Source organism: Pelophylax lessonae (assembly GCF_965119305.1).
Source record: "Pelophylax lessonae genome assembly, chromosome: 2".
Taxonomy (NCBI): Eukaryota; Metazoa; Chordata; class Amphibia; order Anura; family Ranidae; genus Pelophylax; species Pelophylax lessonae.
The window spans coordinates 454737033-454760168 of NC_138769.1; the positions used below are offsets into that span (position 1 = coordinate 454737033).

General features: G+C 42.6%; 1 protein-coding gene across 1 annotated transcript in view; it reads right to left on the reverse strand.

Moving 5' to 3' along the window:
• VWA3B (von Willebrand factor A domain containing 3B) overlaps positions 1-21526 on the reverse strand; it is a gene marked incomplete at its 3' end in the record, with an annotated part of 264070 nt that extends 242544 nt beyond the window's left edge. The window contains exon 1 of the mRNA XM_082245271.1: positions 21346-21526. Coding sequence (XP_082101397.1) covers positions 21346-21472 — 127 coding nt within the window. The 5' untranslated portion in view covers positions 21473-21526. The remainder of the gene's footprint in view (positions 1-21345) is intronic.
• Between the last annotated feature and the right edge of the window lie 1610 nt (positions 21527-23136).

Sequence of the window (23136 nt, forward strand, 5' to 3'; positions counted from 1 at the left end):
CAGGCCGACAAGGGAGGGGGCTTGGTCATACAGGATCGATCCACATACCTGGCAGAGGCCTACAGACTTCTGAACGATCAAGGGACATATGAGAAGCTAAAAAATGACCCTCTAGTGGAGTATACAACATCATTAAAGTCATTGTTGGATAAAGCATTGGGGAATAAAGTAATTACAAAGAATGAATATCACTTTCTATTAAAGCAACATCCAAAAACCCCACACTTTTATCACATCCCCAAGGTCCATAAGGACCTTGAGAAGCCCCCTGGCAGGCCGATAATAGCTGGTATTGACAGCCTAACTAGCAACTTAGGCTGTTACATAGATCATTTCCTGCAAGACTTGGTGGTGACTCTCCCATCTTATGTGAGAGACTCAAGTCATATGCTGGATATTTTGACCCCGGTTAAATGGTCTCCTCAATATAAATGGCTGTCCTTGGATGTGTCCTCATTGTACACGTCCATTGAACACATCCATGGACTAAAGGCGGTCGAACACTATCTGAGCCTCAGTAATTTGCATCCCCTCCAAACCACGTTTCTGGTTGACTGTATCAATTATATTTTGAACCACAATTATTTCTCCTATGTGGGGGAATACTACAGGCAGATTAGAGGAACAGCTATGGGGGCAAGGTTTGCTCCCAGCTACGCCAACCTTTTTATGGGGTACTGGGAGGACCTATTTATTTGGAAGAATAACCCCTTCAAGGCTAATCTTGCCTTGTATGCCAGGTATATCGACGATATACTAATCATTTGGGATGGCACACAGGAGGATCTGGCAGGCTTTATACTACATTGTGCAAACAACCCTTTCGGGATCTCTTTTACTCAGGTAACGGATGAAACCCGTCTGGTCTTTTTAGATCTAGAATTATGTGCTGATTCTGATGGAAGCATTGTCTCTAAAACCCATTTCAAGCCAAGTGGGGGCAATGCCTACCTCCATGCAACCAGTAATCACCATCCTAGATGGATAAGAAATATCCCTTTTGGGCAGTTCTGTCGGTTGCACAGGACCTGCACAAAAAGGTCTGACTATGAAGAACAAGGTGCTATCCTTAAAGAAAGATTTAAGGAAAAGGGTTACAAAATTGAACATATTGAGGAAGCATATGCTAAATACTTGTTGATGTTACATAGTTACATAGTTACATAGTTAGTGAGGCTGAAAAAAGACACAAGTCCATCCAGTTCAACCTATGATGTGTGTGTGTGTTTGCTTTTAACCGTACATTGTATACCCCTGTATGTTGTGGTCTTTAAGGTGTCCATCCAATAGTTTTTTGAAACTATCAAGGCTCCCCGCTGATACGACTGCTTGCGGAAGAGAATTCCACATCCTTACCGCTCTTACAGTGAAGAACCCCTTACGCACTTTAAGGTTAAACCGCCTTTCCTCAAGTTTTAGTGAGTGGCCACGTGTCTTATTGTATTCCCTTACTCTGAATAGTTTGTTCCTTATGCTAGGGTCGCCAGTACAGTATTTGTACATTGATATCATATCCCCCCTCAATCGTCTCTTCTCCAGAGAGAATAAGTTCAGTGCTTGTAGTCTTTCCTCATAGCTGATGTCCTCCATTCCCCTAATTATTTTTGTTGCCCTTCTCTGGACTTTCTCCAGTTCCAGCACATCCTTCCTGAGGACCGGTGCCCAGAACTGGACAGCATACTCCAGATGTGGCCGGACCAGAGTTTTGTAGAGTGGAAGAATAATCTCTTTATTTCTGGAGTGAATCCCCTTTTTTATACAACCCAGTATTCTGTTGGCTTTGCTTGCAGCGGCTTGGCATTGCATGCCACTTCCAAGCCTGTTGTCTACCAGTACCCCCAAGTCCTTTTCCATCCTAGACTCACCCAGAGGTTCCCCCCCTAGTGAGTAGCTTGCTTTCTGGTTACTGGCCCCCAAGTGCATTACTTTACATTTTTCTACATTAAATCTCATCTGCCATGTAGTTGCCCACCCCGTTATTTTGTTCAGGTCTGCTTGCAAGATTTCCACATCCTGCATAGAAGATATTGCTATGCCTAATTTAGTATCATCTGCAAATACTGAGATTGTACTAGATATCCCCTCCTCTAGATCATTTATGAATAAATTAAACAGGATTGGTCCCAGGACAGAACCCTGGGGGACCCCACTTTCCACACCCGCCCAATCAGAGTACTCCCCATTAATCACCACCCTCTGGACTCTCCCCTGGAGCCAGTTCTCTATCCAGGTACTCACCTTATGATCCAAACCTACCTTCCTTAGTTTGCACAGTAAGCGTTTGTGGGGAACGGTGTCAAAGGCCTTTGCAAAGTCCAGATACACCACATCCACAGGCTTACCTTTATCTAAGTGGCAGCTCACTTCATCGTAGAAGGTTAATAGATTGGTTTGGCATGAACGATTTTTCATGAATCCATGCTGATTACTACTTATAATACCGTTTTCATTACTAAAGTCTTGTATGTGGTCCCTTATCATCCCCTCCAAAATTTTGCAGACTACTGATGTTAGGCTGACCGGCCTATAGTTACCCGGGATATATTTCGGCCCCTTTTTAAATATTGGTACCACGTTGGCTTTTTTCCAATCAGCTGGCACCATACCTGTCTGTAAACTATCCTTAAAGATCAAGAATAATGGTCTGGCAATCACCTGGCTGAGCTCATTAAGAACCCTTGGGTGCAAGCCATCCGGTCCCGGGGATTTATTTATGTTAAGTTTCTCTAGTTTAGCTCTAAGTCTATCCTCTGTTAGCCATGGCGGCACTTCCTGAGGTGTATTATTTAGTTCGGCCTTACAAGCTGGGTTCGTGTAGCCCCCCGATTCCTTTGTGAAGACTGAAGAAATAAATTATTTAACACTTCCGCCTTTTCTCTGTCCTCAGTGGCCATTTTTCCTTTATTATCTTTTATGGGGCCAATGTGTTCTGGCCTCGCTTTCTTACTGTTTATATACTTAAAGAACTTCTTGGGGTTCTTTTTACTCTCCTCCGCTATATGTCTCTCGTGTTCTATTTTAGCCGCCCTGATTTCATCTTTACATTTCTTATTACACTCTTTGTAGTGCTTAAATGCTGCCAATGACCCCTCAGTCTTGTATTTTTTGAAGGCCTTTTCTTTAGCTCTAATATACATTTTTATGTTGGAGTTTAGCCACCCAGGGTTTAGTTTTGCTCTTTTAAATTTATTTCCCTGTGGAATGCACTGGCCCACCCCCTTGTTAAGTATGCTCTTGAAGCACTCCCATTTTTCCTCCGTGTTCTTTGTTCCCAGGGTTCTATCCCATTTGATATTTTCTAGCAGCGAGTGCAGTTTAGGGAAATTGGCTCTTTTGAAATTCAGTGTCCTTATATTACCCTTGTGTTTCCTATTACTGTAATTAATACTGAAACCAATTGACCTATGGTCACTGTTCCCTAAGTTGTCCCGTATTTCTATATCCGTGAGCAGGTCTGTATTGTTGGTAATCAGTAGGTCAAGTACCGCATTGTTTCTTGTCGGTGCATTCACCATCTGACCCATGAAATTGTCCTGCAAAACATTTAGGAACTGTCGAGCCTTGGCTGAATGCGCGGTTCCTTCTGCCCAGTCTATATCAGGATAATTAAAGTCCCCCATTATAATGACATTTCCCATCCTTGCTGCCAATCCTATCTGTAACATGAGGTCCACCTCACCCTCCTCCCTCTGGTTTGGGGGCCTATAGCATACGCCCAATATTACCTTCCCCACCGTGCCTTCCCTTTGAAGCTCTACCCATAGGGATTCTGCTTCGTCCATAGCTCCATTATTAATATCATCCCTCATATTTACCTGTATACTGTTCTTAATATACAAACATATGAAAACGACATCTCTGTCAAACATTCCTCCTCAACGTATAACCCCCAATACACTAACATCTTCAAGAGGAAGCCTCCTAAGGCTGGGAGTGCAGGGTCAGTCAGGTTCAGCACTGTGTACAGTAACAAAGCCTTTGATATCCAACGCGTGATCCAGCGCAATTGGAAAATTCTTAAACAGGATCCGGTTTTGGGAAGTGTACTGCCACCGAGACCGGAAATAGTGTTTAGGAAGCCAAAAGATCTAAGAAGCCAAATTGCCCCCAGTAGGGTCCGTAAACCCAAAGTTTCTCAAGGGGTATCAACATCCATCCCCTGGTTCTCAGCCTTTGACCAGAAGGGTAACTTCAGGTGTGGGGTCAAGAATTGTGGAGCCTGCTCCTTCATGTGGCATCGGAAAAAGGAAATAGTTGGCACAGATGGGCGAAGCCACGGGATCAAACAGTTCATTAATTGTGGCACTAGCTATCTTATATATGCCCTATTGTGCCCATGTGGTTTATTTTATATCGGACGCACTATACGACCCCTGAGAGTAAGATTCGGGGAGCACAAGTGCAGTATACTCAACAAAAAGACTAAGGAAGGACCGAGAGACCGGAACAACTACTCGGTACCTCGCCATTTCTGCCAGTTCCATGATGGAGACCCTACAGGGTTAAGGGTGTTCGGGATTGAAGTCATCAGCAAAGATCAGGATGACGGGGTGAGATTCCAGAAACTCTGTAAAAGAGAGTCCTACTGGATAATCACTCTGGGGTCCCTAGCACCAGGGGGCATAAATGAGGATATAGAGATCCATGGGATTCTATAGGATCAATGGGGCATACCAAATCGATAGCCCCACCTGTCCTCTTGCACTCCTCACTTTACAGGCCTGATACAGGTGTTATATGGCTCGCCTGTGCCATGATCACCCTTTATTCGGTCTATCTCATCTCTGCTTTTTGATATATATATTTTTGATATATATATTTTTGTTAATTTTGTTAATTTTTTAACAATAATTTTTAGACAAATTCTTTTAATTGTTTTATTTATCTGTCTGGTTTCTATTTCCGGAGCTGCGTTCAAGGATGCGGCTCCTAAGTTCTAGAACTACATCTAAAATTATGGTCCCATTCAGTTTGCAATGAGTCATACAGTCTTGGGTTAGTCATGAACCTGCGACTGTTAGTGAACAAAGAGATTAGTTCACCTAGTTGAGAGGACATGTTTTCCTTAAACAGTCCATCCTTGGGTCACTTTCCAAGAAGGTCCACTCGTTCACCTACACATTCTCCTTGGTTATTAAATTCACATTGATTCTAACTGTTTTCTCTATACTGTGACTGTATTAAGTATCTATTTAGATAGTGTGGTATATTCATATACGTGTGAGATACTTGTTTTGTATCTACAAGCTTTAGACCCTTGATTGAATCAGACGGGGGTCCCATCAAACCCATATGCATTTTATATAGAGGAGTTGCTGCGTGCATGTGTGGCTGCGTATGTACATGCGCCTGCATGCCCCTTGTGGGTCTTGTACGTGGTTGTGCATGTGTGCCCACACGGGTATACAATAGGACTACATCATTATTAGTAGTTGAATTTATCAAAAATATACACATGGATAAATGCAATCTTCTTGATTCCATCAAAGATATATAGTGGCCTAAATATAGTTTTTAATTAAGTATATAGAAGGGTGGAGGCTTTCTAAATAGAGATATTGGCACAATGGAGTTCCGAATTCAGGAATTTACAGAAGCGCCCAGAGGGTTAACAAAGTGGGATGTGATGTCATGTATTAGGGGCGCTGATGGCGTCTGTTGGGCCAATGCAGAGATAGAGGGAGTGGCCCGAGAGACAGACCGCCCCGCTGCACACAGTACCTCGACTCCCGAGATACAGGAAATGACGTCGGCGGAAGTGACGACAGGTGGAACGCATGACGCAACAACCCGGAAGTCGGGTAGCGGCGTGCGTTCCACGGAGCCGGTGATCGGTACAGCATGACCGATCGGCTCCAAGTTACATTATTATCAGTGCCCCACTCGTCCCATGAAGTTGGCGAGTGGCCGATCGGCCTCCTACTCCCCCTCTCTGGTCTCTCCTATTCAGTGGGGATCCCCCCGGCCTTCCATCCCTCCCCCTATTCCCCCCCCCCCCAATATGATGGAATCGCCTGGGAGAACAGAGAGCAGAACATCATCATGTATAAACAAAAATCTAGCCTGGACTAGACACAATAGACAGCGAAGGTAATGGAAAATATTGTGGGGGAACTATTGATTATTGATTGATTATATTAGCTAACCGTTGCTGTCATTCTATGGAATGTTTATAATGATTTTAAGTGCACCCAGCAAGCATTTTTATCCATTTTTATCCATTTTTAGTATTTGTTTATGGTAGTATTTGTTTATGGTGGTTTTTATCCAGATTATTTTATTGTTGCACCGTTTTCCCTGTTGCACTGTTTTTATGCATATATATTTTAATTTCACGTATATATTCCAGCATTTGTATTGCACTTGCATGATCAATGTATGCCACTGTATATTACTAATGATGCCACAGAAGTGGGTGGGGTGGTGCTCCAGTCACTCCCCCCGGGGGAGGGACACTCCCACTTGGGGGTAGGGGCTGGGTCACTACCTCACTACTTAAATCAAAGAGACAGTCATGACACAGTGGCTCTGAGGAAGAGGCTAGGCCTCGAAACGCGTCAGTCATCTCATCGGTCATGGACGATCATATGGACTAAACACGGACAATTGAGCAAATCAGCTTGACACGCCTTATGTTTATCTACGTCTGTGAGTAGCCATTTTTTAATGTTACATAAATAAAGCCTTTTATTGAGGATAATGCGCTAGGTCGGTGCGCCCTTTCTTTGTTCTTTTTGCTATGAGGCCAAACAGCCTGCCCACACCTAAAATGGCGGCCGCGCGGTTTTGCGCCGATTGCGGCCCCCACACACCATGTACTGGCCCCCACATAGTACCATAAGCACCTCAGGGACATAGGGGACCCCCGCAACCCCCCATACAGTGGTGAAACCATGACAGCGCCCCCGCAGGGATCGGGGAGGGACACACAGGGACCGCACCAACAGACATGAGGGGGACATCACAGAACCCATACCGAACTGTCATCCCAAAAACAGAGGGCCCACATACACACCCCAGCAGACATGTTCAGAGACAGAGGGGTAGCATGGTACTCACCGATCCAGCGAAATGTGGGCACCGCTCTGCGACAGGAAGCCTCCCACCCTGAGTGGGGGTGCTGTCAGCCAAAGGGAACGCTAGCAACACGCGGGCGTACCGCTGTTGAGACATCCCAGCGAAGATAGCAACTTCGCAGGCTCGTCCCCGAGGTCAGGGACATAGTCGTTTGCAAGGCCTGGGCGTACCAATAACCTGCTAATGCTCGATGGCAGGCTGGGAGTCCGTAAGGCTCTAGAATAACCAGTGCGAGTCCCAGCTCTGCAAACGCTGTAGTCTTCTGAAGTCCGACTAACTAAACGCAGGAACAAATAAAAAGCTATCTTTTAAAAGAAAAAAATACTTGGTAAAGAGAAAACAGAAAAAGAAGAAAAAAGCTGAGACCGAAGCCACAGCTAGGGAAAGCCAGCCTACTCCTAAGCTAGGCAGCAGAAAACTGAATTTGGAATGAAGCTAGCTGGGGGTATTGACCAGAGGGACAGCCCCCTGTAGGTGTGTCTATACAAAGGTTTTGTGAATATTCTAACAAAATCTTCTGCCTAGCTTACTCCTGTGGAGAAGGCCAATACCCAGACGTGCAGATTGTATGAGTGGGCGGCGACTGTCAGAGGACGTAAGAGAAAAGGTTCCTGTACTACTTCAAAGTGACTTATATCATACTTGTGCCTTAACCCCTTGCCGACCACCCGCCGCAGTTTTACTGCAGCAGACTGGCTCGGCTGCGTGAAACAACGTAGTAGTATTACGTCAGTTGTGCACGTAACTAGGCAGCAGGGATGCTGATGCACTCCCGGGCACCCGTGATCGCTCCCCGCTGAGAGAGAAGAAGGTCAGCTGTTGTAAACACAGCTGACCGTTCTTATCTCTGAAATAATCACAGAGCACCTGTGATCCTTCTACTGTATATAGGATCACAGGTCTCTATGGTCATTTCACAAGCCCATCCCCCCACAGTTAGTAAACACTCCCCTAGGATCACATTTAACCCTTTGATCACCCACTAGGTTAACCCCTTCCCTGCCAGTGTCATTATTACAGTAAGAGTGCCTATTTTTAGCACTGATGATTACTGTAGTAATGTCACTGGTCTCACCAAAAGTGTCAAAAAGGTCAGTTAGGGGTCCAATCTGTCCGCCACAATGTTGCAGTCCCGCTAAAAGTCGCATATCGCCATCATTACTAGTAAAAAAAATAAATAAATAAAAATGACATAAATCTTTCCTGTAGTTAGTAGACGCAATAACTTTTGCACAAACCAATCAAAATACGCTTATTGCGATTTTTTTTTTACCAAAAATATGTAGCAGAATACAAATTAGCCTAAAAGGATGAAAAATTAGATTTTTAATTTTAATTTTTTTTGGTAATGTTATATAGCAGAATGTGAAAAATACAAAGAATTGGGGTTCCCCTAGGAGCAGGACTTTAAAGGCAAGAAGTACTCAAGTTTATAAACAGTATAAACAGTATAAATTTATTTAAAACATAGTCATAACATGGGAAAAATGTACATGGTAGAAAATATGATTAAAAACAACAAATTGTATACATGCGGCTAGGGAATTGCAACACTAGAAGAGCAAATGAAGGGCGTGAATTGTCCCATACATTGAACTAACGCATTTCGGATATAGCCTTTCTCAAAGGTCAGTATCAGTGTATCTCATTCCCTATGCTTGAGGGGGTGAATGTAGCCGCTTCTAAAAAGTTGTCGCACGACCAAAGAAAAGGAGGTGCAAATATAATTATAAAAACAACTACCAGGATCAAGAGGGTAGGGGAGGACTCCTCAAAAAATTATGGTGATCTGTCGGTGTTACATGGGATTCATGTGTGAAATGACACAGATTCCTGATAGGGGGTGTTTCTCCCAAAGGTTCCCTCGAGGATCCCGGATGGTCCCCGGGGGAGGGAGGAAAGGCACCGTAATCTAAATTTTAGCAATATTCTTGATGAGAAGGAGTTATCTTCTATAGGTATTGGAGAGTATCTCTCAAGGATACCTGTTTTTGAAATATCTGTAGTCTTCCCCGGGGACGGCAGGCGTGAATGTGAAAAATATTGAAAATTCCAGCTCTTTTTTTGTTCATAGCGAAAAAGCATTGTGCTTTACAGGCCATGCCCCATATATAAAATCCCTATCTGTCTTTATACTGCATCCACCAAGGGGATGGAGGTGTAATGCTTCTCAGCTGGTCCCTTCCAGTTTGTACCATCGTTACAAATTAGTTATTTCAGTTTTGAGACAACAGACCAGTCATGGATGAGGGTGGGCTGGGGGAGGTTGGGCTGTCTCCCTCTAACCTATTCCCCCATCCATCCATTAGCAGCCATGTGCTTCCAGTGTGGAGACACTAAAATAGGAGTGTTAGGACTGCAGATTTAGCAGGGTGCCGTGAAGTGGCTCTGCAGCTTCCACATGCGTTTGCAAATGTGTGTCAACTAAACCCCTGTTCTTTGTATCAAGAGACAGGTCTACTTGGTTGGTGACAGACTGGAGGGTGAGTACATCAGACTGGGGGCTTGCTGACTTTCATTCTTCTCTTATAATCCTTCAACTTAATTTTTTTCTTGATATAGGGATGGAGACGCCGGTCACTACCTGCTGGGGTCTCACTTAAAGTCCCACCTAGCCTATTGTGTTTAAGCAACCAGGGATGGAGACACCTTGCCTACAGCTTGGTGCCTCATATAAAGTCCCACCGTGCGATTTTCGTGCGTTTTTGGTGGATGCAGTCTGATTTGACCTTATTTTTCCGTATACAGGGATGGAAACCAACAGCATGACCTGCTTGTCTCACACAAAGTCCCAAATAGGAAATTAGGGATTGAACGGCATTGTGCTTTACAGGCCATGCCCCATATATAAAATCCCTATCTGTCTTTATACTGCATCGACCAAGGGGATGGAGGTGTAATGCTTCTCAGCTGGTCCCTTCCAGTTTGTACCATCGTTACAACTTAGTTATTTGAGTTTTGAGACAACAGACCAGTCATGGATGAGGGTGGGTTGGGGGAGGTTGGGCTGTCTCCCTCTCACATGTTCCCCCATCCATCCATTAGCAGCCATGTGCTTCCAGTGTGGAGACACTAAATTAGTGTTAGGACTGCAGATTTAACAGGGTGCCATGAAGTGGCTCTGCAGCTTCCACATGCGTTTGCAAATGTGTGTCAACTAAACCCCTGTTCTTTGTATCAAGAGACAGGTCTACTTGGTTGGTGACAGGCTGGAGGGTGAGTACATCAGACTGGGGGCTGGCTGACTTTCATGCACCTCTTATAATCCTTCAACCTCATTTTTTTTCAGACTTATACCCCTTCCCAGGAGGGCACATGACAGCCTAGCTGAATAATTGCACCCTGCTGATTAGCAGACAAGGTCTCCCCTATAGGTTACCTAGCACCTACCTAGGAGGGTGCTACATAGTTATTTGTTTTTTTATTTTTTAATAATCCTGCCAGATATTTTCCAGGTTTATTGCCCCATTTGTAACTTTCCTTGGCAACCCTGTAAAAGCATCATGTCTCTTCCTCCAGCAATCCTCTCAATTTATCTCTTTTTAATATTAATTATTTTTGCATCTCCGCGTCTAAATTCTTTTTGTGTATTTGTTCCAGCTCGTGTATCACTGATATTAGTCTATTTATGTGATTAGTTCTTTCCCTTTTTGAGATAAGTATTCCTCTAATATATGCTTTATGAGCTTCCCAGGTTGTTGCCAAGGAAACATCCGGGGTCTCATTTACTAGGATATACTGGTCCAACTCTTCCTCTATTTTTTTCCCCACTTCCTCATCCTGCAATAGTTCCTTATTTATCCTCCAGGGATTCCCCTTTTCCTGGGGGCTTGAGAGTTTTATTTCCATAATAATTGGGGCATGATCGGTGATGGTTATTAACAATATTGATGTACTGACCACTGCTTCTATCATCCTAAGTTCTATCATTATATAGTCCAATCTAGAGTACATCGAGTGTGTGGGGGAATAGAAGGAGTAATCCCTCTCTCCCGGATGTTGAATTCTCCAAGTGTCAACTAACTGACATCGGAAAAGCTTATTCTTTACCTTCCTCAGTTGAGAGCCTCCCACTTCCTGCGCACTCGATGTACAATCCAGAGATTGATCCATGCAGAAAATTAAATCTCCTGCTAGTAAAAGGTTACACTTTTTAAAGAGGGACAATTTGTCTAGTGCTTTCCTTAGATACTCTTTTGAATTTTTATTTGGGCAACGTATATTTGCCAGAGTACAATCCCTTCCTTCAAGTTGTCCCTTTAGGAAGATGTAGCGACCCACTGGGTCAACTGATCTCTCCTCCAGGGAGAACCTTACCTCTTTAGCCATACTAATTGCCACCCCCTTTGCTCTCTTAATAGGTGAATCTCCATAATACCAGGTCGGGTAATATTTTGAATATTTTTTCACATTTGTATCCTGTGCAATATGAGTCTCCTGTAAAAGACAATTTGGCAAAGTTACATTCTACGATTTTATATCTTTTAGTTGGCATGTTTAATCCTCTAACATTATATGATATTATTTTCAAACAGTTCATTTGATCTCTATAACTCCTCTCAGTTCCCATTGCTTGTTACCCCCCGTGTCTCCACTCAGATTAGGACTAGTGGGGGGTTCACTCCTCTCCACCGAGATCTGCAACCATCTCCAATAAAGGTATCGACATCAACAGGTATGACCACAAATTCTACATGTCTATTTTTTCCCATTCCCCTACCACCCCCCTTTACCCCATCCCCTGCCTCTCCTTCCCATATCCCCTCCACACACCCTCCAGCCACCCCCCCCCCTCAACTCCCCTCCCTCCCCCATCCCCCCTTGATGTTGCTCTGACCATCTCATGGTCTTAGAAATCTAGATACAGTATATTTAGAAATATTTCTAGAAATATTTAGTTTTTCTTTTTTGAGGCTAGACTCCATTGTTCTTCTCTAGTCATCTCCTCTGAGTCGCTATCGTCATTCCAGACAGGTATTTTTGGGATGGTAATGTCTAATTTTCCACAAAAATCTCGGGGTTTCCTCAGGAAACTTTAATCTTGCTGATCTCCATCTCTTTTTCTTATCAAACATGCTGGAAATACCCAGTTATACTTTATTCCTTGGTTTTGAAGGGATTCCACTAAAGGCCTCAACAGCCTCCTTCTCCTTAATGTGGTTTGAGATAGATCCGAGAAGATCTGTAGATTCGCACTTTCATAACTAATAGATGGTTTTCCTTTCAAGTTTGTCCGAAATCTGTGCCTTGTCAGAATAGCTCTGAAATTTTATGATGATGTCTCTGGGGGTTTCTGTTGATATATTTCTTGGTCTCCTAAGCCAATGTACTCTCTTTATCTTTGCCCTGTCCATTTCTCTTCCTTCCATGAGCAGATTAAAGATTTTTCTCATTTTATCAAATAAGTCTTCACCATGTTGTTCTGATAGACCACATATTTTCAAATTCTTCCTCCTGCTCCTATTCTCCTGGTCCTCCATTTTATTGGCGAGATCTCTACATTCTCTCCTTAATTCTTTCACATTGCCTTTTAGGTATTTTATTATATTTATGTAGTTATCTTGTCTTTTTTTCAGTTCTTCAACTCGCTGTAGTAGATGAGCCAGATCTGCATGAATTGTTATGTCTGTTTTCAGAGACTTTTCTAATGCCGTGAGCATTATAGTAATTTCTTTCTTTGCGAGCATTTGATCGCTCGGTGTATCTTTGATCTAGTCCAGCATCTGCTTCTGGTGTCTTTATCGACCTATTCTGTTTCCCAGAATCAAAGCCGTATGACATCCTATTTGCATCAGTTCTTGGTTCCGTCTGTGTTGATTGCGCTCCTTGCGATTTCTCAGGTAAAAGTTTTTCCGAGCTCTCTCCCTGGATCATACATTTTTTAATCATGTTAGGGTTGGCACTCACTCAGTGATTTTGGTGTCGCACCGCCTCTTGCTGATCTACCCCTCATGTTAACCTTTTAACCTATTAACCTTTTATATGTTTTTATTTAGTTTTCTTTTTAAGTATTTTTAAAATGCTTTTAGATGTTTCCCCCTGTTTAAAGAGCACTAACGGTGTACCAAAAGTCAAGCAGAAGGTAGGTAAGAGAGTCGCAGGAAAAGTTGCAGTGTAAAAGGTTACCAAAACAGTCCAGGAGCAGTCTGAAAAAAAAAAAAAAAAGGGTATCAATAGAGAAATGATCTAACCGCTCAGTAGAGGACCAGTGAATGACCAGATATTCAGGATCCAGCAGTGAGAAATAGGAGACCAGTAGATCAGTAGCTAGGGATCAATGAGTAGGCAAGGAGAGAGAGACATATTGACTATCTGCTTTCCCTTATAGTCTTAGGAATATCAATGTACACATTAAATGTATTAATGGGTCTCCTTAAGGTGTACTTCAAACCTGCATTCAGAATATTAATCTCTTTATCTGATACCTGTACATTGGTGAAATTATTTATACTCATTCGGTCTCCCTTCTCCTTTTTCTTTTGGATTTGATGTCCTGTCCTACAGCCTCTTGCTCCCCTCTCCTTAATGGTTTTAGTAATGGCTGTGGCCTTTCCCATTTGGTGTCATTTCTGAGCTATTATTAGATAAAGAGATTAATGTTCTGAATGCAGGTTTTAGGTGCACCTTAAGGAGACCCATTAATAAATCGAATGTGTATATCGATATTTAAATATTTAATGTAGGCAATCGAGTAGAAACTAGATCTATGGGTGTGGACAGCGGTTTAAAATTTATTTAATCCACCTTTGACCTCTAATCATCATTTAGAGGTATTTAAACAACTGGTCCTGAGAGATCTGGAAGGTTTAACACCAAAAAAAATCTGCCCTAGGTATATACAGAATAGAATTGAATTACTTGAGCAAAGAAATGATATAATACGCCCAGCAGATAAGGGAGGGGGTGTGGTAATGCTTGATAAGCATTTTTTTATCACAACCAACTTTCTGAGATGCTAGCAGATAATGAAACATACCTATGTAACACTTGATGAAGTCCCTACTAGTAGCTATCGTAAGGAGCTTAATAATTTAATAGAATATGGGTATGATATGAGAGTGATTAATAAAAAGGAAAAAAGATACCTTGTACCTAGTTTTAGCCGCATACCAACTATATATACTTTACCGAAGATCCATAAAGATTGTAAAAATCCACCAGTGAGACCGATTGTTAACGATATAGGTTCAGTCTCAGCGCCAGTTGGACAATATCTGGATAGGTTCCTACAGACTAGTGTTGTTAACACATAGGCTTACCTATGAGATACCAAAAACCTTTTACAGATGTTGTGAGATGTCTCGTTACCCAGTCATGATGAGATCTAATAAGTAACAGCTGATGTTTCATCATTATACACGATGATCCAACATGAGGATGCCTTGTAGGCCTTGAATTGGGCCTTTAGCAAACAGGATGATCTCCCTCATATGCAAAGGAAATTTCTAATGATGGCACTTGAGTTTTGCCTATCCCATATTTGCTTCTGTTATGACGGTAGGTTTTACACTCAAAAGAGGGGCATGGCAATGGGGGCTAAGTTTGCCCTGAGCCTCGCCAACCTGTTTGTGAGTGAGTGGGAGGATACATTTTTATTTAGTCAGAATAGAAGTGAACTTTTATTGTACAAAAAATTTATAGATGATCTGTTCTTCATATGGGCTGGACCAGAGGTAAGTTTGAAGGAATTTATTCAACAACTGAACAATAATCCAAATAATATCAAGTTGGATCCCCAGTGGAGTGGAGAACAGATCGACTTATTAGGTATGACTACTAGGTGTGACTATTATGAGACAGAATAATTTACTTACCACCAAGGTATATTTCAAACCCACCAATTGAAACAGTTATCTCCCAATATATAGTGGACATCATCCAGTATGGCTGAGGAACATTCCGAAGGGCCAATTCATGCGGGTCAGACGGAATTGCACCTCCAACACCGACTTTTTCTAACAATCCCAAATTATTAAAGATAGATTTGTTTAGAAGGGCCACAGAGCTGACCGTCTTGATGAGATGATCGAATCTGTAGGGCAAGTTTCTCAGGATGTATGCTTGAGAGACAGGACATATCCAAATTGCCATACACATGAATGGGAATTCATTAGCAATTTCCATGCTCAGTATAGAGAAGTAGATGATATCTTTTGTAAGTATTGGCCAGTCTTAAGTATGGATACCACTATGAAGAGCTCACTTCCTGAGAAACCTAATTTTATTTATAGGAGGGCACCTTCCTTTGGTGATATGGTTGTCAAGAAGATACTTGACCCACCAGGTAGGTTGAAAATGTTTTGGGACAGAGCAGACTTTTTTGCCTGCAGAAAATGTAAGGCATTTCAACAAGTGAACATGCACTTTAGAGGTCTCACTAGCTTTATATCAACGAGTAATGGCAGGGAATTCGAAATAAAGGAATTTACAGTATTTCCTGCAATTTTACACACGTAGTTTACGTTTTAGAATGTCCATGTGGGCTTATGTACATAGGTCGCACTAAAAGAACATTAGGTAAATGAGTAGCAGAGCACGATTATAACATTTCCATAGGATATAAAAATCACAGTGTATCTTCACATTTCAGACGTAAGCACAATAGAGACCCTCAGGATAAAAGTTCTGGGGATCGATAAAATGCACTTGCATTGGAGAGGTTCCAATATAGTTAGAGAGTTGTCCAAAACTGAAACCAGATGAATTTATCTGATAGCTACATTAAAGTGATTTTTGAGTATAAGCCTATATACCTTAAAGTAATGTTGGGATATTATGAATTGGGTTTTAAGTCATTGGATGTGGGATTTGGATCTCCTTGTATTGCATTCTTGTTAATTTATGAAGTAATGAGTTTTATGGAGCCTATTATTATTATTACATTTATTTTGTAATTTTAAATTGCATACAAAGTTAATGAATGTGGTGTGTATTGAGATGAGATCGAGCTTGTATAGCTGGTGTCCGCTCAGTGGAGTGTGGTTTACATCAGCTGTACAAACTGGATTCTTCCTTTACAGTATGCTGTGCAAAAAGGTTTCAATATAGGTATTGATCACAGGGTGTGTGGACTTTTGATCGTTTGACTGATCCCCACTGGTATCCTTAGCGCACAGCATACGATTCTTTTAATGCCAGATGGAGGGGGTTAATGCTCCTGGTCGTCTGAGTATAAGTAGGAGAGGCCAGGTCGTGTGGCAAAGCCCGCTGACGAAGACGTAATGACCAAATGCGTTTGGGGTGTGACCATGTGGCCTCTGTGAATATCAGTCACTTTGTATCTACCTGGGAATCACCTAACCCGAGTGTCAGCAGGGAGCGGTGAGAGATATTGAAAGGGCTGAACCATCTGTGTGATTCTTTTATGCTGTGAATGCTTTTATCATTGTGAGTGTCTTCTATGGGGGAATTTTTAGGCAATAAATAGTCATAACAAGATTACGCTATGTGCCTCATATTTCCTTTATCTATGAACATCAAAACAATCATCAGGGAGCTAAACTCACTTCAATGAACTTCAGAACAGAACAATTTCCCCCATGGTATCGAAAGAAAGAGGGGGAGGTGTTCTGTAGTCTTGAATAAGAATTATCACTATTTGTAGCATTATTCAGTTCCTAATGAGACAAAATACATATACGTAGATTATGTAGTATTTTGTCCCGTATCCCTAATTGCCCTAAAATACTAGCTGTGATGTCACACTGGGTGCCCCTCATCACACAGCTGCCTGACACCACAGCTAGCAAGAGATGGTGTTGCTTTGTAGCACCTGTCTCCTGCTCCCAGCACTTGCCTGAGGCTAGAACAGGCATGAAGAATGCATAGGGAGGTTAGGCTGACACACACAGCCCCCCTATGCATTCCTTGTGCAAGTGCTTACCTTGGGCAAGTGCTGAGAGCCAGAGGTAGGCGCTCGCTATCAAAGCAGCCATCTCCTTGCTAGTTGCAGTGTCAGACAGTCATGTGCCAAGGGGTGGGGGGGGGGGGTGGGGGGGTTCCCTGTCCAATATTGCAGCCAGTGTTTCTCAACCAGGATGTTTTGGCACCCTGGGGTGCTTTCTGGGTTCTCTCAGGTTATTGCAAGCATTGGACCTTGTTTCCCTTGGATCAGCATTATGAGTTGTCATGGTGTGGGTGGGCTGACCACCAGCACTAAAACAACCAATGACACTCCAGGGCCAGGACTCACTCATTCAATTGGTGATGGCAACAGGTTCGCCTACAATATGGCAACTTTTGACTCTGATCCAGGGCAGGTGGTATACAGGACCACTCCCAGCATTCAGGAGAAGACGGAAGTCTGCCTCCTGCAGAACTCTTCTACCTCCCACCATCTGCCTTGCTGCTAAAACCAAAAGGTAGAGCTCTGATGTGAAGAGGGGACTGTATAATGAGGGGGCTCTGTAATGGGGTACCTGTAGGACTTGGGGGCCCTGTACTAAGGGTACTGTGTGATTGAAGAGTTTTGCAATTGATAAGAGATGGAGGTTCTGTGACGGGTGCCTCTGATGTGATGGGGTGTTCTGATGTGATGAGGGGTTCTAATGTATGGGGGGCCACTGATGTGTAGGGGGCCTCTGATGTGAAGGGGTGACTCTGACATGAAGGGGATACGCTGATGTAATGGCAAAACCTTTGATGTGATGGGGAAACCTTTAATGTGAAGAGGGGGCTTCCGATGTGAAGTTAAAAGCTTTGACCATACTTTGTTTTTAATCAACACACTTCCTGTCCTAGACTGACAATGCTGCTTCTTCATAAATACAGTATGGTGAGTGAGGTTTGTCACCCTAGTACAGGAATTGTGTTACTGGCAGGAATACCAGTTAACCACTTGCCGACCGCCGCCCGACTATATACGGTCAGCCCCTCCCAGGCAAAGTGACGTACCGGTAGCGAATAGGGGGCGAGCACGCCCCCGCTCATACCCAAAGAAGCCGGCGCGTGTGACCGGCGGACCTGATGTCCGCCGGTCACTCGCGATCGTCGGGTAGAGAGGGAGAAAGGCAGGCGGCTAATGTAAACAAAGCCGCCTGTCACTCTCCCCTCTGTAAAAGCACAGATCACTCGGTCCTGCTATGTAGGACTGTTGATCTGTGCTGTTACACACACAGACACATCCAATGACAGTAAGAAACACGCCCCTAGAGATACACTTAACCCCTCCCTCTCCAATAAAGTTAACCCCTTCCCTCCCAGTGTCATTTTTACAGTAACAGTGCATATGTATAGCACTGATTACTGTAGTAATGTCACTGGTACCCCCAAAAGTGTCAAAAATGTCAGTCAAGGGTCCGATCTGTCCGCCGCAATGTCGCAGTACCACAAAAAAAATCGCAGATCGCCGCCATTACTCGTTAAAAAAAAAAAACAACAAAAATTAAAAAAATCTTTCCCTTAGTTAGTAAACGCAATAACTTTTGCGCAAACCAATCAAAATACGCTTATTGTGATTTTTTTTTTTAACCAAACATAGGTAGCAGAAAACAAATTGGCCAAAAATTTTTAAAAATCTTGATTTTTACATTTTTTGGGGGGGAATTTCATATAAAAAAATGTGAAAAATATTGTTATTTTTGCAAAATTGTTGCTCTTTTTTTGTTTATAGCGCATGATCAAAAAATCACACAGGTGATCAAATACCACCAAAAGAAAGCTCTGTTTGTGGGGAAAAAAGGACGTCAAATTCATTTTGGTACAGTGTCGCACGACCGCGCAATTGTCAGTTAAAGTCACACAGTGCCGAATCGTAAAGTACCCCCTGGTCAGGAAGGGGGTAAAATCTTCCGGGGCTTAAGTGGTTAAAAGAAATCATAAAGCCACCTCATCTAAGAGCTGGTAAACTGCAATGTTTTATATATTTGTTCTTGGAAGAATTCCTGATGTTCCATCGCAAACTCATTTTCAGTCACAAGGAAATGTAGCCGGGAGCGGACTACCATTATCTGACACTGCAGACTTATTTTCTGCTCTCTCAGACTGTCTCTATACTCCCCAATGTTGGTCTCAGGTTTCATGCATCATACTCTTGAGACTGGAAGAAATGCATCATGGGAACTGTAGTCTTCTACAAGGATATTATTGCACTGCTGAACTGTTTAACCACTTGCCGACCGCCGCAAGTAGATTTACTGCAGCGGTCAGCCCCTCACAGGCAAAGTGACGTTAATTAACGTCACTAGCCTGGGAGGGTCTGGGGAGCGAGCGCGCGCCGCCGGAGGCGCGCTCCCGCTCCCGCGCGGTCACGGACCCCCGCCCGCGCTTGTGACCGGCGGACCTGATGTCCGCCGGTCACTCGGCGTTCGTTGGGGGAGAGGGAGAAAGTCAGGCGGCTTGTGTAAACAAGCCACCTGTCATTCTCCTCGGTGTAAAAACACTGATCACACGGTTCTACTATGTAGAACCGTTGATCAGTGTCCTTACGCCTTAAGTCACAGCCAATTACAGTAAGAATCACGCCCCTAGGGACACACACAGCCCCTCCCTCTCAAATAAAGTTAACCCCTTCACTGCCAGTGTATTTTTACAGTAACAGTGCATATTTATAGCACTGATTACTGTAGAAATGTCACTGGTAACCCCAAAAGTGTCAAAAATGTCAGTCAAGGGTCCGATCTGTCCGCCCCAATGTCACAGTACCGCAAAAAAAAAATCGCAGATCGCCGCCATTACGCGTTAAAAAAAAAAACAACAAAAATGACAAAAATCTTTCCCTTTGTTAGTAAACGCGATAGCTTTTGCGCAAACCAATAAAAATACGCTTTTTGCGATTTTTTTTACCAAACATATGTAGCATAAAACAAATTGGCCGAAAATGTTAAAAAATTTTGATTTTTACATTTTTTTTGGGGAATTTCATATAAAAAAATGTGAAAAATATTGTTATTTTTGCAAAATTTACGCTCTTTTTTTGTTTATAGCGCAAAAAGTAAAAAGCGCACAGGTGATCAAATACCACCAAAAGAAAGCTCTGTTTGTGGGAAAAAAAGGACGTCAAATTTGTTTAGGTACAGCGTCGCAGGACCGCGCAATTGTCCGTTAAAGTCACGCAGTGCCGAATCGCAAAATACCCCCTGGTCATTTAGCAGCCAAATCCTCCGGGGCTTAAGTGGTTAAGAACTGTACTTCCCAACAAGCCCTATATCATTGCTCTCAAAGGGGACATGCTACTGGATCCTAGATTACCTCATCTCTCATTAGGATACAGGTATTATAGGCCGGCCAATGGTTCTCATTTAGTAAAAGCATTTTTTATAGCAATTTAGAGCTTTCTGACAGATTCAGTCACTTACTGTAAGATACTGTGTATATTTGGCGTATTTACTTGTTATTATAATTGGTTATTCACTGTTCTTTAGTGTTATTTCAACTGAGCCCTGGCTGTTTATCCAGGGCCTAGTTGATTAATACTCTTTTCAAGCCTTTTTCCTTGGGTAAAGCTAAACTAAGAAGTTAAAATCTATTTGCACTGTGTCAGTGTGTCATTTAAATGTATACACAACATGTCTGAACCTAGAGTGTCAAGAGGGCTGGACGGTTCACAGGGTCAAAGCGGCACAGAAGAACATACAATTACAAGCAACCCTCAAGGTGGCAGTGCTATAGAAAGAAAAACTATGACTAGGAAACAGTTTGTACAAAGTAGGTAAAGTACTCATTAGAAGAACTGATGGCTACAAGCGGAAAACAACTGAGTGGTGCTATGGCTCAATGTCAAAGTGCGAGATTCACCATGCCAATGTGATTGGGAAGAAGATCAAACTATACAGGTAAAAAATCAGGCACTTGACAGTGATGAACCAGCTCGCAAAAACCTTGCAACAAGTTTGTGAATAAAAAAGGAGGCAGGCATAAGGGTGATTTGGAGTGCATATAAGGTTTTATAGGGTTGTCATTCAATTGCTATAAGGAACTGTACCTGTTCTTTCATTGAAAACTGCCAAAACATTGTAGATACAGTAGCTGCATTAGACTAATCAGCACAATCCAAGCCTTAATTCTCTAAAATTGGTTTTCTTATCAATAGATCGACTTGTGTACAACCAGCCTGCCCATACATGGATCAACAGGCCAAATTTTGATCCATGCTTAGCTCTATCACTTCTGAAGTTATATTACACTAGTTAATACATATATTAATAGGGTGAGGGACATCCCTCTACATTCATTAACACAACAATAAAAAGTTTATTTGGTCATGTCCATAGTGGTTTCACAGAAGCTACTGAATACACTAATTGTAATGTGAATAGACATGTTTACAACCTTCCCTTTGCTGGAAACTGAGCTGTGCCAGGATCTTAGGCAATGTGAGCTTCTTCTTTTTGAGACCGAGGGACTTCAACCATACTGGCGATGAAACTTGAGTCTTTATATCCATTATTGATGCCATTTTTTTGACAGTTATTTCCAGACACCAGAAATTCTTTAACTAAACATCTAGAAATGAGTAAAGAGAATGAAAATGATGAAAATCTTGGAATTTACATTGGTATGCGCTCATATACAATACCAGCGGTCTGTTTCCCGCTAACAAATTGTCACATGTTTGCATAAGTTACCAAGTGCATGGTTTTTAAACAGCACCAGGATACAAGAATCACACTTTTCTTGAGACCTAAAGCGTAACTCCATTTTTGTTCAGAAAAAAAACATTCCCCTCTGGGTGATCTCTGTACATTGCAAGGAATTTAACAAACTTTGTTGCAGATTCCTACCTTTTGTTATTCTGAAGAAATCCCTGTTTATTCTTCTGTGCCTCTGTGCTGAGTGGGTCTAATGGGAGTGGTTTCATAATTATCAACCAGCTGTGCAGCTGCAGAGCACTAATGAGGAAAGCTGCTGGGCCTGCATCCCTTTAGATGTGTTTCTATTGGGAGTATCTCACCAGAAATTACATTTTTGTTGCATTGGATGCCAGAAATCTGACTTGTATGTTAGTGCAGACTTCTGGGAAAATTGGGGAGCCAAACACACAAGCAGGAAACAATGTTTCTGGTGTATTTAGTACACATTCTGTTTACAGAACACCTTCAGGTAGCCATATTGCATTGCATTTTCAGAAAACGACAGAGCTGCAGATTGAAAAGGAAAGGTAATTTTTAATAACATTCAATTACAATATAACTTGTGTCACAATTGCATACACTATATTATTTTTTCTTTATTTGCTATTTTTTTCCCCGTGAAAGTGAAGTTACCCTTTAACCGGTTGCCGACCGCCGCACGACTATATACTGCGGCGGTCAGCCCCGGCCAGGCAGAGTGACGTATCGGTACGTCACTCGCCTGTCACTGACTTGCGAGCCTATAGCGAGCGGGCGCGCGCCCGCCGAGGCGCGCGCCCGCCGCGGCTCGTTCACAGGCAAGTCAGTGCGTGTGACCGGCGGACTCGATGTCCGCCGGCCACACTACGATCGCTCCTGTGAAGGGAGAAAGACAGAGCAGCTTGTGTAAACAAGCTGCCTGTCAGTTCTCCCTGTGTAAAAGTAAAGATCTGACCGTTCTACTATGTAGAACGGTTGATCTTTGCTTTTACACCAATAGCAATGTCCCTACACAGTAGAAAGCACGCCCCTAGGACACACTTAACCCCTCCCTTCCCAATAAAGTTAACCCCTTCCCTGCCAGTGTCATTTTTGCAGTAACAGTGCATATGTATAGCACTGATTACTGCAGTAATGTCACTGGTAACCCCAAAAGTGTCAAAAATGTCAGTCAAGGGTCCGATCTGTCCGCCGCAATGTCGCAGTACCGAAAAAAAAATCGCAGATCGCCGCCATTACGCGTTAAAAAAAAAACACCAAAAATGACAAAAATCTTTCTCTTTGTTAGTAAACGCGATAACTTTTGCGCAAACCAATCAAAATACGCTTTTTGCGATTTTTTTTACCAAACATAGGTAGCATAAAACAAATTGGCCGAAAAATGTTAAAAAATTTTGATTTTTACTTTTTTTTTTGGGGAATTTCATATAAAAAAATGTGAAAAATATTGTTATTTTTGCAAAATTTACGCTCTTTTTTTGTTTATAGCGCGTGATCAAAAAATCGCACA